Source organism: Peromyscus californicus, unplaced genomic scaffold (assembly GCF_007827085.1).
Source record: "Peromyscus californicus insignis strain IS unplaced genomic scaffold, ASM782708v3 Scaffold_13__1_contigs__length_99412109, whole genome shotgun sequence".
NCBI classification, from domain to species: Eukaryota; Metazoa; Chordata; class Mammalia; order Rodentia; family Cricetidae; genus Peromyscus; species Peromyscus californicus.
In genome coordinates, this window is record NW_026294424.1 from 86,198,028 (window position 1) to 86,214,343 (window position 16,316).

At 43.6% G+C, this 16,316-nt stretch overlaps 2 protein-coding genes across 2 annotated transcripts; one reads left to right on the forward strand and one right to left on the reverse strand.

Moving 5' to 3' along the window:
- Positions 1-2,384: 2,384 nt before the first annotated feature.
- On the reverse strand, positions 2,385-4,561 carry LOC128108806 (PRAME family member 12-like). Its single transcript, XM_052735841.1, has 3 exons — positions 4,275-4,561; positions 3,230-3,823; positions 2,385-2,946 (listed from the first exon to the last, which is right to left on the reverse strand). Exons 1-3 carry the CDS (start codon positions 4,559-4,561, stop codon positions 2,385-2,387), a joined length of 1,443 nt encoding a protein of 480 aa, XP_052591801.1.
- Positions 4,562-8,405: 3,844 nt separating this feature from the next.
- LOC128108807 (PRAME family member 12-like) lies at positions 8,406-10,582 on the forward strand. Its single transcript, XM_052735842.1, has 3 exons — positions 8,406-8,692; positions 9,144-9,737; positions 10,021-10,582. Exons 1-3 carry the CDS (start codon positions 8,406-8,408, stop codon positions 10,580-10,582), a joined length of 1,443 nt encoding a protein of 480 aa, XP_052591802.1.
- Positions 10,583-16,316: the final 5,734 nt, after the last annotated feature.

The following is a 16,316-nucleotide window of genomic DNA, read 5'->3' on the forward strand; positions in this document are numbered from 1 at the left end:
TCTAGGACACCTATAATTAACTCTTTTTAAGCCTGAGGGATAATTCTATTACAAGTTGACCACGAGTTTAACATCTGCTTTACAAATCAAGAATGCATGCCATATGATACTATACCTTCTTTAAATCTCCTTAAATCTAACATTTCCACTGGAGTCCAGTTAGCTTGTTCACACTGTGAGCATTTGGCAGTTCCTCTAAGATTACTGGGTAGATTAAAATTTGCTGTCTGGTAACCTGAGGCTGTATCTCTGTAACCATATACTTCAATCCTGAGATAATTTCACCTTTACATTCTTCTGTCCAGGTCTGAATTTCTCTATAATTCATTTTAACAGGTTTTTCTAAAGTCAATCCTGAGAAATGTTCACCTTTAAATGCTTTTGTCTGGATCTGAATTTCTCTGTGATTCATTTTAACAGATTTTTCTAAAGCTTTTAGGTTGGCACTTAAACTGGCTAACCATTTTAATGCTAAAATAAAAATGATCAAACAAATAATATTTATAATTGATGTTATGTACATCTCATCAATATTAATTTTCCTCTCATTTAACTGTTCTGCTTTCAGACAGCCTAATGTGTTATCAAACAGAGAGCCAATTCCTTCCATAGTAAAAATGTTTCTCATTTTTTAATGTGGGGAAACAATTCTCTTTAAACTAATTTCACCCTTTAAGACATCTGAATTAACTTACCAAGTCTGTTGACTGTGTAGAACAGTAGAAATCTGAGGGAATTTCAAATCAGCTAACTAGTGTGGGAGCAGTCTGAGATGGGAATCCAGAGAGAGCCCACCACCTACCACAAGAGAAAAAGCCAAAGACACTCTGGCCATGTGCAGCTCAGCCTGAGCCTTGCAGCTCAGACCTGAGAAAGGGGGCCTGGAACAAGCAGCTTTTCAGTGAATTCTTGCCACAATCACTGGGCACCAATTGTAGATGAATTTCTAAATGGTCTCATTAAATAAAAATCATGGAGCCAGACATAGGGATTAAAGCCTGAGAGAGATCACAGGAATAGGACAGCCACAAGCTAACATCACCTCACCAAATCTGCAGCTTCCAAATGTGAGGTACTTCCTGTCCACCCACACCTACATGCCTTGCTGTTCTGCCATCTGATTTGCTCTCTCTGTCCAGTTACATCACTTCCTCTTTAATGCCCAGCTCTGTCAGTTCCTGTCTGTCTGTACAGAGATCCATGGTTAACTGGTGTTGGAATTTAAGGCAAGTGCCACCACACCTGGCTCTGTTTCCAGTGTGGCCCTGAACACACAGAGATCCAGACAGATGCCTGCCTGCCAATTGATAGGATTAAAGGCAGGTGCTACAGTTGCCTGACTTCTTTGTTTACTTACAATGGCTTGCTTTTTCCTCGACTCTCCAGGCAAGCTTTATTTATTAAAACACTAATCAAATACCACCACATTTGGGCACAAATAAAATATCACCACAGCCATGCCTGTGCTTTTAAGCTTGGAGCCATCTCTCTGGCTCCAAGGTCTTTGGACAGAGGGTCTCACTCTGTATCCCAGGCTGGCCTGGATATGTAGTCCACCCTAGCTGATGACTGTATCTACATGCCCCAATATGCAATGTTGTCATTATAGTCATCTATCTGTTCACTTTTTTCTTTCTTTTTTTTTTTTTTTTTGGGGGGGGCGGGTTTTCGAGACAGGGTTTCTCTGTGTAGCTTTGCGCCTTTCCTGGATCTCGCGCTGTAGTCCAGGCTGGCCTCGAACTCACAGAGATCCGCCTGCCTCTGCCTCCCGAGTGCTGGGATTAAAGGCGTGCGCCACCACCGCCCCGCTCACTTTTTTTTTTTTTTTTTTTTGGTTTTTCGAGACAGGGTTTCTCTGTGTAGCTTTGCGCCTTTCCTGGAACTCGCTTATGGAGACCAGGCTGGCCTCGAACTCACAGAGATCCGCCTGGCTCTGCCTCCCGAGTGCTGGGATTAAAGGCGTGCGCCACCACCGCCCGGCCCGGCTCACTTTTTTATTTCTATCCAGAGTTCTTACAATTAGTTGGTGTAAGGGAGCCAGAAATAATATTGGCATTTAAGAAAAAACAAAACGAAACAAACTATCCATCACTCTGCGTGTTTAGTAAAGATGTCAATGAAGAACAAAACTCATACCAAGTTATTTTATTGCTGTCTTATTGTGCTGAAAAGGGAGAATGTAATGGGTAGGCATAGGGACTTTTAAAAACACAATTAATAAAGAGATCACAACGGAAGACTTCCAAAACAGTTCCTTGGTTCAGTAGATGCTTGAAGCCAGTTGAGAGTCTTTCCAGACCCTGAAGCTAGCAGGGAGGCTAATGATTGAGGTAGACCCCAAAGGGAGAACACCCACATCCAGAAGTCATGTTCCCTATTTACCGCTAGCAAGGACAAAGTCTGAGCCCAAGGTCATAGACACAGCACTCACCACATTCATGGCAGGGATCTATGGAAAACAAGATCCTCTTGGGCTGCCTCAAGGGTCTGAGTGTATCCATGAGCTCAAGACAAAGTTGGGCAAATCTCTCTACCAAGATGTAACCGTAATCATCATAACATTGCAGAGGGGCAGGGTACTGCTCCACACTCATCTTGGTCAAGTTGGCTGTGTGACCCAAAAGGTCCTTCAGGGTGGGCATGGAAAAGTCATTGTCTAAAAGATTAACCTTGGTGAGCTTGGAACACTGGCTGAGGGCAGGGATGAGGTCAGTGAGCTGAGAGTCCTTGATCCTACAACCCTGCAAGTCCAGAGACTCCAGAGATTCTGCTACATTCTCTAGCAGCACTCCAAGAGGCTTGAGACATGAAGCAAATAACAAGGTTCCTCTCAAGTCCAGATGTTTTAGCTGACGCAGGTTGTGGCTCAAGGGGAAATAATTCAAGTCGGACTGTGACAGGTGGTGACGAGTGATGGAGAGAGTCTCCAAGGGGTTCCTCAGGCACCTATGGACAGACAATGGGATTAGTTCAGGCAAAAGGTTCTGGAGAGTGTGTATACTGGGATTTAAGAAGAGGAAGATGGGGCACATGTCTCAAGGTCAGTTTGACTCTATGAACAATCAGAGTAACCGGGTGCTGCCTCTTGGAGTCTACTAAATCAAGTCACACCCACAACTCTCACCATACTTGTCCCCAGTCACTGGCAGGCCCCATGCACATGCTAATCCTTAGAGTGAACTAGAGAGGTTTGCTCTGGTAGCTGAGCCACCTCCCCATCCTTGCTTACCTGAGTATTTGTTCCATGTGGTCTTTGATAAAGAAGATGCCATTCATGGAGAGATGCTGCAGACAGTGGAGTTTGGAGAACTGAGCAATGACCTTGCTGATGCACTTCTCTTCTCTGTCTGCTGTCCTGATTCCAATCCCGAAAGCGTTCCTACAGACGCGTGCCAGGGAGAGTTTACAAAGACTTCTCATCTGTCCAAGGCAGGGAGCAAATCGTGCCAGTGTGGACACATCCCACCCCGTGTTCAGTTCCAGCTCCTCAATGTGTCCTGGGTGGAAAACATTCAAGATCTCTTTGACAGTGCACACAGACACAGTCCAGATCTTCATGTTCATACAGTGTATCTGTAGAAAGTCTTTTCTCTGCTGGGCCCACTTCAAGAAGCATGCTTGCTCTTCATTCAGACGGAGCCTGAGGTAGAGGTCAGTTACCACCTTCAGATGCCGCCACCTCAGTGCATATCTGGGAAGGTCCTTCACTACAGGCCTCTCATCCACAGTCTCTGCTGAGCAGTCCCCATCCTCTCTTCCAGTCCATACATTCCAGAACGCATGTTGAACATTCCTCAGGTCGAGCACCTGAAGTTTCTCGCTCCTGTGGGTAAAACGTGTAAAGTGTCAGCAGACATGACAAGCCCCAACACCCAGCAAGTTTTCACTACACATCCCTAATGTCAGCTCGTCCCTCCTGCCAAGGTCTCTCCAGCACCAAGTGTCCAACGTAGGAACTCATGTGTGTCATGGAAGCTCCCCTGAGCTGCATGTGTGCAGCTGACCACTTTCCTTCCACTAAATTACTCTCCATTTCTACCTAGTCCCTTGTTAGTGGTTGTTGGAAAGCCAGGGATAGGCTCCTTCCTCTCTGGCTACATCTACTCTGTCCTCTAATCCATACTCAACTGTCCTTACTACAGGAAACAATAGGTTTCAAGGTCCCTGCATCCCAGCATGAAGCCTCTGACCCACCTGCAAAGCCGCTCTCCCTGACCCACGGTCTCTTCCACGTGCCCCTTGTGCTCAGTCTACAGTACTTGGTTGTTGCTTACCCGGGGTGAAACTCTCTTGTCAGCTGCATGTCTACTCCATCTAGCACAGCCTGGAAGGTTTCCAAGTTGGGGGTCTTCATCAACGTCCCCACAGGGAGGCAGGGGAAAGGCCAGGCTGCCACCATAGCCTTCACAATCCTAGTGTGTCTGCCATGGAAGGCGTCCTTGAACAGTGCTGGGAAGAGCGTCCAGGGCAGTTTCTGCAGAGCAGAGATGGCCAAGGCCTCATTTCTCAGGAGTGCCTGCCTTGCCAGCTTCATGAGTGTGGGTGGGGTTTGAACACTCATCATGAATGGTCTTCAGTCAGAAGGCTCCTGGGGAAGCATTCAGGTGAGAACATATCTTCAAGATAAAGTTTAGAAATCTTCCTCCCCCAGAACAGTAACCACTCAAGGTCAGATTTTATTGCTCTGGCAATGGTAGAGACCTCAACTTAAGCCGTTGTCCTCACTGGGAATGTAAATCTACACTTTCTCACTGGCATCATCGGAGCCTCTCTATTCCACTAATGGGTACATGATTTCCAGGTCACCATATGAGTGACCATTTTTTAAGAAAAAAAAAAGCCTTTTGTGGTCAATGTTTAGCTTAGTTGATATGAAGGATAATGATGGTGTGGGTTCCTGCAGATTTCAGGCCACCCTGGGTCACAGAATCACAACATATTCCCCCCCTCCACAAAAAACAAACCTTTTTGAAAAAGATGCAGACTAAAGCCTGAGTCAAGATAGAACTCACAAGCAATTCCAGCTACTGTGAGTCTGAAGCAGAGGAACTGCCAAAGAGGCTAAGATATGTGGTCTACAGGTCCACATGAGCCCTTGTTCCACAAAAACAAATAAAAACAGTAGTGTGAATGTACCACAGTATGAGGGAACATGCTAATAACCTCAGCACCCAGAGTCAGGAGGATCTTGATTTCCAGCCTCCGCAGAATTACAGGGCCAGTTCTAGGACAGCTTGAACAACAGAGGAAACCCTTGTCTCAAAACAATCAACAACCATAATGAAATCACAAACTATTGTACAAAGACATTTGAGATGGAAGTAAAACTTCACACTTGTACTCATTGTCTTCAATGTGTTCATCTGAAGAGACAGAAATGAAAATTTCCTGTCCTATCTTGATCTAAAGGTCCCTATATCAAACTGCATGACCCAAGGGAGGACAACTACTCACCAGTTCTTGGCACTGACCACAGTCTCGTTATCCCAGCTGAGGCAGGTGCTTCCTCCAGGCTCCAGGTCTCTGAGGATCTTCCATGGCTCTCCAGAAGCCTTTATATACCTTTCTGCTCATCCTCCCTATTGAAATCCTACCTTCCAACACCAAGCTGCAATTTGATTGGACGGCTCAGTCTCCACCCCTTTAATTCTACAGACAATATTCAATCATTTCATTGATTGAATCAGAACTCCTTGCGAAAACACCCACATTGCCCCTCAAATGTCTTGGATCAATATAAACATTCTACTTGTTAATTTACTACAAACACTGAGTTTGTTAATTTGTTCTTTTATTTGCTAATTTATTACTTGGTTTGGAATTTGTTACAGGGCCTGGGTCTTTCTCTGAAGTTAAGGTTATTTTGGGATTCTAACTCTTAGGAATCCTCCTGCCTCAACATCCTTCTTGCTTGGATTACTGTTATGAATCATCATGGGTCGCTGAACTTGATTAATGTGACAAAGGCCGAATGAGTTTGGGTCAGTTTGTGATTTAATCTGTTACTGATATTAGACATAAAAATAATTCAAAAGCATTTCGTCAATGGACCCTGGACAAAACACCAAGTCAGTCGGGATTATGTTCTGGTGCTCAAGCCCTAAACTGTCAATGCTCTGTCAATACACTGAAGTAGCAGCTACTCAAAAGGGTGAGGCAGAAGGATGGTTTGATTCCCTTACTATGGAGGTTGGGGTGTTGGGGATGCACTCAGTTTGTAGAGAACTAACTACCCAGCATCCACTGCGTCCTCTTCCCAGCACTGACTGCAGCAGACAAGCCAGGGCTTGCCTCTAAGCTCAGACTTCAAGAGTGGGAGACAGGAGGGTCAGTTCATCTTCAGCCATGTTGTCAACTCAAGGACAGCCTGAGCCATGTAAGACCTGCTTTCCACCCATGGAACAGAACAGAACAGAAGAGGTGGCTTTGAGGAGAGCCACCCTTGGTTCCCCAGGAAACAGCGAGTGCTTCAGGAAGGTCAGGGCAGCACACTTGCTCAATCACAAACTGACCCAAACTCATTCGGCCTTTATGGTGATATTTTATTTGTATTAAAATGTTATTTGTATGTTAATAAATAAAGTTGCCCGGGGGTCAGAGCTATTAGCAAGCCATAGGAAAGCAGGGCAGTGGTAGCGTATGCTTGTAATTCCAGCACTTGGTAGGCAGAGCTGGGTAAGTCTCTGTGTGTTCAGGGATACAGCCATTATTGGATACACATGCCTTTAATCTTAATACCAATCATGGAAAACCTGGAGGCCTATACAGACAGGCTGTGAGGAGGCGGTCATGTGGTTGGGTTTACAACCAATGAGAAGGCAGGACAGGAACTCTATATAAAGACTTTAACACAGGAGTAGCTCTGGTTCGGAGAGGTAGGACCACCGCAGGAGGAAGGGTAAGGTTTTAGCTCTTAGCTCTGACCTCTTGGCTTTCTTCTTTGCATTGGTTCTGTGTTTATTATTTAATAAGAAGGTTGGATACATCTACAGGCCTTTGTCACATTAATCAAGTTCAGCGACCCATGATGATTCATAACAGTAATCCAAGCAAGAAGGATGTTGAGGCAGGAGGATTCCTAAGAGTTAGAATCCCAAAATAACCTTAACTTCAGAGCAAGACCCAGGCCCTGTAACAAATTCCAAACCAAGTAATAAATTAGCAAATAAAAGAACAAATTAACAAACTCAGTGTTTGTAGTAAATTAACAAGTAGAATGTTTATATTGATCCAAGACATTTGAGGGGCAATGTGGGTGTTTTCGCAAGGAGTTCTGATTCAATCAATGAAATGATTGAATATTGTCTGTAGAATTAAAGGGGTGGAGACTGAGCCGTCCAATCAAATTGCAGCTTGGTGTTGGAAGGTAGGATTTCAATAGGGAGGGTGAGCAGAAAGGTATATAAAGGCTTCAGGAGAGCCATGGAAGATACCCAGAGACCTGGAGCCTGGAAGAAGGGCCTGCCTCAGCTGGGATAAAGAGACTGTGGTCAGTGCCAAGAACTGGTGAGTAGTTGTCCTCCCTTGGGTCATGCGGTTTGATATAGGGACTTTTAGATCAAGATAGAACAGGAAATTTTCATTTCTGTCTCTTCAGATGAACACATTGAAGACAATGAGTATAGGTCTAAATGAAGTTTTACCTCCGTCTCAAATGTCTTTGTATAGTAGTTTATGATTTCATTATGGTTGTTGATTGTTTTGAGACAAGGGTTTCCTCTGTTGTTCAAGCTGTCCTAGAACTGGCCCTGTAATTCTGCGGAGGCTGGAAATCAAGATCCTCCTGACTCTGGGTGCTGAGGTTATTAGCATGTTCCCTCATACTGTGGTACATTCACACTACTGTTTTTATTTGTTTTTGTGGAACAAGGGCTCATGTGGACCTGTAGACCACATATCTTAGCCTCTTTGGCAGTTCCTCTGCTTCAGACTCACAGTAGCTGGAATTGCTTGTGAGTTCTATCTTGACTCAGGCTTTAGTCTGCATCTTTTTCAAAAAGGTTTGTTTTTTTGTGGAGGGGGGGAATATGTTGTGATTCTGTGACCCAGGGTGGCCTGAAATCTGCAGGAACCCACACCATCATTATCCTTCATATCAACTAAGCTAAACATTGACCACAAAAGGCTTTTTTTTTTTCTTAAAAAATGGTCACTCATATGGTGACCTGGAAATCATGTACCCATTAGTGGAATAGAGAGGCTCCGATGATGCCAGTGAGAAAGTGTAGATTTACATTCCCAGTGAGGACAACGGCTTAAGTTGAGGTCTCTACCATTGCCAGAGCAATAAAATCTGACCTTGAGTGGTTACTGTTCTGGGGGAGGAAGATTTCTAAACTTTATCTTGAAGATATGTTCTCACCTGAATGCTTCCCCAGGAGCCTTCTGACTGAAGACCATTCATGATGAGTGTTCAAACCCCACCCACACTCATGAAGCTGGCAAGGCAGGCACTCCTGAGAAATGAGGCCTTGGCCATCTCTGCTCTGCAGAAACTGCCCTGGACGCTCTTCCCAGCACTGTTCAAGGACGCCTTCCATGGCAGACACACTAGGATTGTGAAGGCTATGGTGGCAGCCTGGCCTTTCCCCTGCCTCCCTGTGGGGACGTTGATGAAGACCCCCAACTTGGAAACCTTCCAGGCTGTGCTAGATGGAGTAGACATGCAGCTGACAAGAGAGTTTCACCCCGGGTAAGCAACAACCAAGTACTGTAGACTGAGCACAAGGGGCACGTGGAAGAGACCGTGGGTCAGGGAGAGCGGCTTTGCAGGTGGGTCAGAGGCTTCATGCTGGGATGCAGGGACCTTGAAACCTATTGTTTCCTGTAGTAAGGACAGTTGAGTATGGATTAGAGGACAGAGTAGATGTAGCCAGAGAGGAAGGAGCCTATCCCTGGCTTTCCAACAACCACTAACAAGGGACTAGGTAGAAATGGAGAGTAATTTAGTGGAAGGAAAGTGGTCAGCTGCACACATGCAGCTCAGGGGAGCTTCCATGACACACATGAGTTCCTACGTTGGACACTTGGTGCTGGAGAGACCTTGGCAGGAGGGAAGAGCTGACATTAGGGATGTGTAGTGAAAACTTGCTGGGTGTTGGGGCTTGTCATGTCTGCTGACACTTTACACGTTTTACCCACAGGAGCGAGAAACTTCAGGTGCTCGACCTGAGGAATGTTCAACATGCGTTCTGGAATGTATGGACTGGAAGAGAGGATGGGGACTGCTCAGCAGAGACTGTGGATGAGAGGCCTGTAGTGAAGGACCTTCCCAGATATGCACTGAGGTGGCGGCATCTGAAGGTGGTAACTGACCTCTACCTCAGGCTCCGTCTGAATGAAGAGCAAGCATGCTTCTTGAAGTGGGTCCAGCAGAGAAAAGACTTTCTACAGATACACTGTATGAACATGAAGATCTGGACTGTGTCTGTGTGCACTGTCAAAGAGATCTTGAATGTTTTCCACCCAGGACACATTGAGGAGCTGGAACTGAACACGGGGTGGGATGTGTCCACACTGGCACGATTTGCTCCCTGCCTTGGACAGATGAGAAGTCTTTGTAAACTCTCCCTGGCACGCGTCTGTAGGAACGCTTTCGGGATTGGAATCAGGACAGCAGACAGAGAAGAGAAGTGCATCAGCAAGGTCATTGCTCAGTTCTCCAAACTCCACTGTCTGCAGCATCTCTCCATGAATGGCATCTTCTTTATCAAAGACCACATGGAACAAATACTCAGGTAAGCAAGGATGGGGAGGTGGCTCAGCTACCAGAGCAAACCTCTCTAGTTCACTCTAAGGATTAGCATGTGCATGGGGCCTGCCAGTGACTGGGGACAAGTATGGTGAGAGTTGTGGGTGTGACTTGATTTAGTAGACTCCAAGAGGCAGCACCCGGTTACTCTGATTGTTCATAGAGTCAAACTGACCTTGAGACATGTGCCCCATCTTCCTCTTCTTAAATCCCAGTATACACACTCTCCAGAACCTTTTGCCTGAACTAGTCCCATTGTCTGTCCATAGGTGCCTGAGGAACCCCTTGGAGACTCTCTCCATCACTCGTCACCACCTGTCACAGTCCGACTTGAATTATTTCCCCTTGAGCCACAACCTGCGTCAGCTAAAACATCTGGACTTGAGAGGAATCTTGTTATTTGCTTCATGTCTCAAGCCTCTTGGAGTGCTGCTAGAGAATGTAGCAGAATCTCTGGAGTCTCTGGACTTGCAGGGTTGTAGGATCAAGGACTCTCAGCTCACTGACCTCATCCCTGCCCTCAGCCAGTGTTCCAAGCTCACCAAGGTTAATCTTTTAGACAATGACTTTTCAATGCCCACCCTGAAGGACCTTTTGGGTCACACAGCCAACTTGACCAAGATGAGTGTGGAGCAGTACCCTGCCCCTCTGCAATGTTATGATGGTTACGGTTACATCTTGGTAGAGAGATTTGCCCAACTTTGTCTTGAGCTCATGGATACACTCAGACCCTTGAGGCAGCCCAAGAGGATCTTGTTTTCCACAGATCCCTGCCATGAATGTGGTGAGCGCTGTGTCTATGACCTTGGGCTCAGACTTTGTCCTTGCTAGCGGTAAATAGGGAACATGACTTCTGGATTTGGGTGTTCTCCCTCTGGGGTCTTCCTCAGTCATTAGCCTCCCTGCTAGCTTCAGGGTCTGGAAAGACTCTCAACTGGCTTCAAGCATCTACTGAACCAAGGAACTGTTTTGGAAGTCTTCCGTTGTGATCTCTTTATTAATTGTGTTTTTAAAAGTCCCTATGCCTACCCATTACATTCTCCCTTTTCAGCACAATAAGACAGCAATAAAATAACTTGGTATGAGTTTTGTTCTTCATTGACATCTTTACTAAACACGCAGAGTGACGGATAGTTTGTTTCGTTTTGTTTTTTCTTAAATGCCATTATTATTTCTGGCTCCCTTACACCAACTAATTGTAAGAACTCTGGATAGAAATAAAAAAGTGAGCCGGGCCGGGCGGTGGTGGCGCACGCCTTTAATCCCAGCACTCGGGAGGCAGAGCCAGGCGGATCTCTGTGAGTTCGAGGCCAGCCTGGTCTCCATAAGCGAGTTCCAGGAAAGGCGCAAAGCTACACAGAGAAACCCTGTCTCGAAAAACCAAAAAAAAAAAAAAAAAAAAAAAAAAGTGAGCGGGGCGGTGGTGGCGCACGCCTTTAATCCCAGCACTCGGGAGGCAGAGGCAGGCGGATCTCTGTGAGTTCGAGGCCAGCCTGGACTACAGCGCGAGATCCAGGAAAGGCGCAAAGCTACACAGAGAAACCCTGTCTCGAAAACCCCCCCCCCCCAAAAAAAAAAAAAAAAAAGAAAGAAAAAAGTGAACAGCTAGATGACTATAATGACAACATTGCATATTGGGGCATGTAGATACAGTCATCAGCTAGGGTGGACTACATATCCAGGCCAGCCTGGGATACAGAGTGAGACCCTCTGTCCAAAGACCTTGGAGCCAGAGAGATGGCTCCAAGCTTAAAAGCACAGGCATGGCTGTGGTGATATTTTATTTGTGCCCAAATGTGGTGGTATTTGATTAGTGTTTTAATAAATAAAGCTTGCCTGGAGAGTCGAGGAAAAAGCAAGCCATTGTAAGTAAACAAAGAAGTCAGGCAACTGTAGCACCTGCCTTTAATCCTATCAATTGGCAGGCAGGCATCTGTCTGGATCTCTGTGTGTTCAGGGCCACACTGGAAACAGAGCCAGGTGTGGTGGCACTTGCCTTAAATTCCAACACCAGTTAACCATGGATCTCTGTACAGACAGACAGGAACTGACAGAGCTGGGCATTAAAGAGGAAGTGATGTAACTGGACAGAGAGAGCAAATCAGATGGCAGAACAGCAAGGCATGTAGGTGTGGGTGGACAGGAAGTACCTCACCTTTGGAAGCTGCAGATTTGGTGAGGTGATGTTAGCTTGTGGCTGTCCTATTCCTGTGATCTCTCTCAGGCTTTAATCCCTATGTCTGGCTCCATGATTTTTATTTAATGAGACCATTTAGAAATTCATCTACAATTGGTGCCCAGTGATTGTGGCAAGAATTCACTGAAAAGCTGCTTGTTCCAGGCCCCCTTTCTCAGGTCTGAGCTGCAAGGCTCAGGCTGAGCTGCACATGGCCAGAGTGTCTTTGGCTTTTTCTCTTGTGGTAGGTGGTGGGCTCTCTCTGGATTCCCATCTCAGACTGCTCCCACACTAGTTAGCTGATTTGAAATTCCCTCAGATTTCTACTGTTCTACACAGTCAACAGACTTGGTAAGTTAATTCAGATGTCTTAAAGGGTGAAATTAGTTTAAAGAGAATTTTTTCCCCACATTAAAAAATGAGAAACATTTTTACTATGGAAGGAATTGGCTCTCTGTTTGATAACACATTAGGCTGTCTGAAAGCAGAACAGTTAAATGAGAGGAAAATTAATATTGATGAGATGTACATAACATCAATTATAAATATTATTTGTTTGATCATTTTTATTTTAGCATTAAAATGGTTAGCCAGTTTAAGTGCCAACCTAAAAGCTTTAGAAAAATCTGTTAAAATGAATCACAGAGAAATTCAGATCCAGACAAAAGCATTTAAAGGTGAACATTTCTCAGGATTGACTTTAGAAAAACCTGTTAAAATGAATTATAGAGAAATTCAGACCTGGACAGAAGAATGTAAAGGTGAAATTATCTCAGGATTGAAGTATATGGTTACAGAGATACAGCCTCAGGTTACCAGACAGCAAATTTTAATCTACCCAGTAATCTTAGAGGAACTGCCAAATGCTCACAGTGTGAACAAGCTAACTGGACTCCAGTGGAAATGTTAGATTTAAGGAGATTTAAAGAAGGTATAGTATCATATGGCATGCATTCTTGATTTGTAAAGCAGATGTTAAACTCGTGGTCAACTTGTAATAGAATTATCCCTCAGGCTTAAAAAGAGTTAATTATAGGTGTCCTAGAGGCCAATTCACAATTTTAGTGAAGAACATGGTTTAAAGAGGAGGCTAAAGCAATAGACCAGTGATGTAGAACTAGAGGTGTGGAAATTTCCCAGGATCAGCTTCTTGGAGAAGGCGATTATGCTGATACACAAAGACAATATTTACAGGATAACCAAACCTTAATTCTATGCTGCATGGCAGACATGAATGCATGGAACAGAATTGAGGAGGCAAAAAAAAAAATTGAGTCATTTCTGAAAGTTATACACGGCCCCAGAGATTCCTTCATGGATTTCTTACAAAGGCTGTCTTCCACAGTAAATAGAATGATACCAAATTCAGAAGCTAGACAGATAATAATGGAATCTTTGGCTTTTGAGAACATGAATGCAGCATGCCAAAGAATAATCAGGCTATTGAAGGCAAGATCAGCACCCTGGAGGATTGGATCAGGGACACAATTAGTATTGAGTCTCATGACCATGATGATATGTGGCTAGGAGAGGTGATATCAAAAGCTTTGAGGAAGAATAAGAATGTCAGATGTTTTAATTACAGTAAACAAGGTCATTTGAAAAGGGAGTATAAACAGGGAATTAATAGAAACAATGTTTATTCAAGGAACAATGGCAGGGGAAGGCCCCTCCCTTCTGGATTTTGCCCAAGGTAAACATTGGACTAACAAATGTAGATCAACAAGGGACAGACAAGGTAATCCTTTTCCTCTGCCATTGGAAAACTCCCTGAGGGGCCTCACACAGGCACCCACAGCAAATTCAGTTCAGGCCTTTCCCACCATCAGTGAAGAAACCACTTCTCAGAGCAATTAAATAACCAAATGCCTATTGGAATAAACCAGGTTGTTTGGGGTGATAGAACAGCAGTAGCAGAGAGAACAGGAAATTCGGGAGAAACTGAAAAGCAAATGTTTTGGCAAACTTTTATAAATGAACAAAGCCAAAATTAAAAATAGGAATAAATGATGTTCTCTTGGAAGGTCTGGTAGACAAAGGTGCAGATGTTACAATAATTGCACCAGAATTTTGGCCTTCAAATTGGCCTCTTCAGGAGGTTAATGTTCAGCTGTTAGGGATTGGAACATTATCTCAAGCGAAACAGAGTGCAAGATGGCTTGAATGTATAGGGCCAGAAGGACAGAGAGGAAAAGCTATATGTGGTTAATATAGCTATGAATTTATGGGGCCGTGATCTATTACAACAATGGAATACTCAGATTAACATTCCTTCAACCTCAGAAACAAACCATGAACTAACACATGTTTCTGAGAGAAATAGTAGAAGACATTATAAAGAGCAGTCACTGGCCATCCGGATAGTATAAGAACCAGGCATAGCAACTGCTGATCTTTCAAAGACACCAGCAGCTCCACAGCAACTGCTGATCTTTCAAAGACACCAGCAGCTCCACAATTATTTATTTATTTATTTATTTATTTATTTATTTATTTATTTATTGTTTTTTGAGACAGGGTTTCTCTGTGTAGTTTTGGTGCCTGTCCTGAATCTCACTCAGTAGACCAGGTTGGCCTCGAACTCAAAGATCATCTTGACTCTGCCTCCCAAGTGCTGGGATTAAAGTTGTGTGCCACCACCACCTGGCCAGCTCTATCTTTAAAATGGTGAACAGACAAGCCTGTATGGGTTCAGCAATGGCCTTTAACAACAGAGAAACTGCAGGCTTTAGAAGAGCTTGTACAAGGACAGTTAAATGCTCAGCATATTGAAGAATCAGCCAGCCCTTGGAATTCTCCTGTATTTGTTATTAAAAAGAAATCTGATAAGTGGAGAATAGTTATAGATCTAAGTTCAATTAACAAAGTAATTCACCCAATGCGCTCTTGACAATCTGGAATTTCTTTGCCTACTTACTACCTAAAGGATGGTAGTAACAATTGATATCAATATAGTTATCAATTTAAAAGACTGTTTCTTATATAGTTATCAATTTAAAAGACTGTTTCTTCTCAATACCTTTACAAGACAAAGAGAGAAAGACTTGCCTTCACAGTGCCTACTTATAATAATTCTCAGCAGGTTAAAAGATATCAATGGAGGATTCTCCCACAGGGAATGTTAAAGAGCCCCACCCTGTGCCAATATTTTCTACTACAGCCATTGGAAATAATATGTAAACAATTTCCTAAATCTATAATTTATCATTACATGGATGATATTTTACTAGTTGATTCACATACAGATAATTTAGAAAGAATGTTTGAAGAAGTAAAGAAAATTTTGCCTTGTTGGGGATTACCCTGAAAAGATACAAAGAAAAGATTCTACTAATTATATAGGATATAAAATAGGTCTACAAAAAAATTATACCCCAAAAGGTGCAAATTAGAAGAGATCTATTATGGACTTTCAAAAATTATTTGGAGACATTTCCCATCTATGGAACTGTTCTTGGGATTAAAAATTGATGAACTGAGTAATTTGTTCAAAACCTTAGAAGGTGACAAGGCCCTTCTATTTATAGTCCAAGAGAATTATCAGCTGAAGCTGAGAGAAAATTGGCCTTGGTGGAAAAGAAAGTATAGGAAGGACATATGGTGTGGATCCCAAGCTTGATTGCATTTTGGTTATTTTACCCTTTAAGCATTCTCCTACAGAAATTTCAATGCATAGGGGAGATATTATATTGGAATCAATATTTCTACCAAATATACAGAGTAAAAGATTAAAAACTTATGAGGAAAAGATCTCTGACTTGTTTTTCAAAGGAAAACTGAGACTTTGTCAATTAGCAGAAATAGACTCAGCAGAAATTGTAGTCTTTTAACTAAGGATGACATTGAGAAATTATGGGCAGAAAGTGAACCTTGGGAAAGTGTGTTTGATATATTGTGCACCCCAATAAACTTATCTGGGGGTCAGAGAAGAGAACAACCACTATATTAAGCATAGAGGTCAGGGAGTGGGAGCACACGCCCTTAATCCTAGAATTACAGAGACAGAGACCTCTGAGAGTTCAAGGCCACACTGGAAACAGCCTTTTATCCCAGCACTTGAGATCTCATGTCTTGCTTGGGAAAGACACATGTCTTTAATCCCAGGAAGTGATGGCAGGAAGCAGAAAAGTATATAAGGCATGAGGACCAGGAACTAGAGGCTTTTTTTAAAGCTTTAAGTCTTTTAGCAGCGGTTTGTTTGGGCAAGTGGTTCTTTTAGCTGAGATCCATTTGGGTGAGGACTCAGGGGATTTCAGTTTGAGCAAATAAGGTCAGCTGAGAAGGTGGCAAGACCTTTTAAGATTCCTGTTACAGCAAAGAGCTTGCAGTAAGTTTTTGGGAGAGATTAACAGCAAATATCCCAAAAGTGATAGAATTTAACTTATAAAG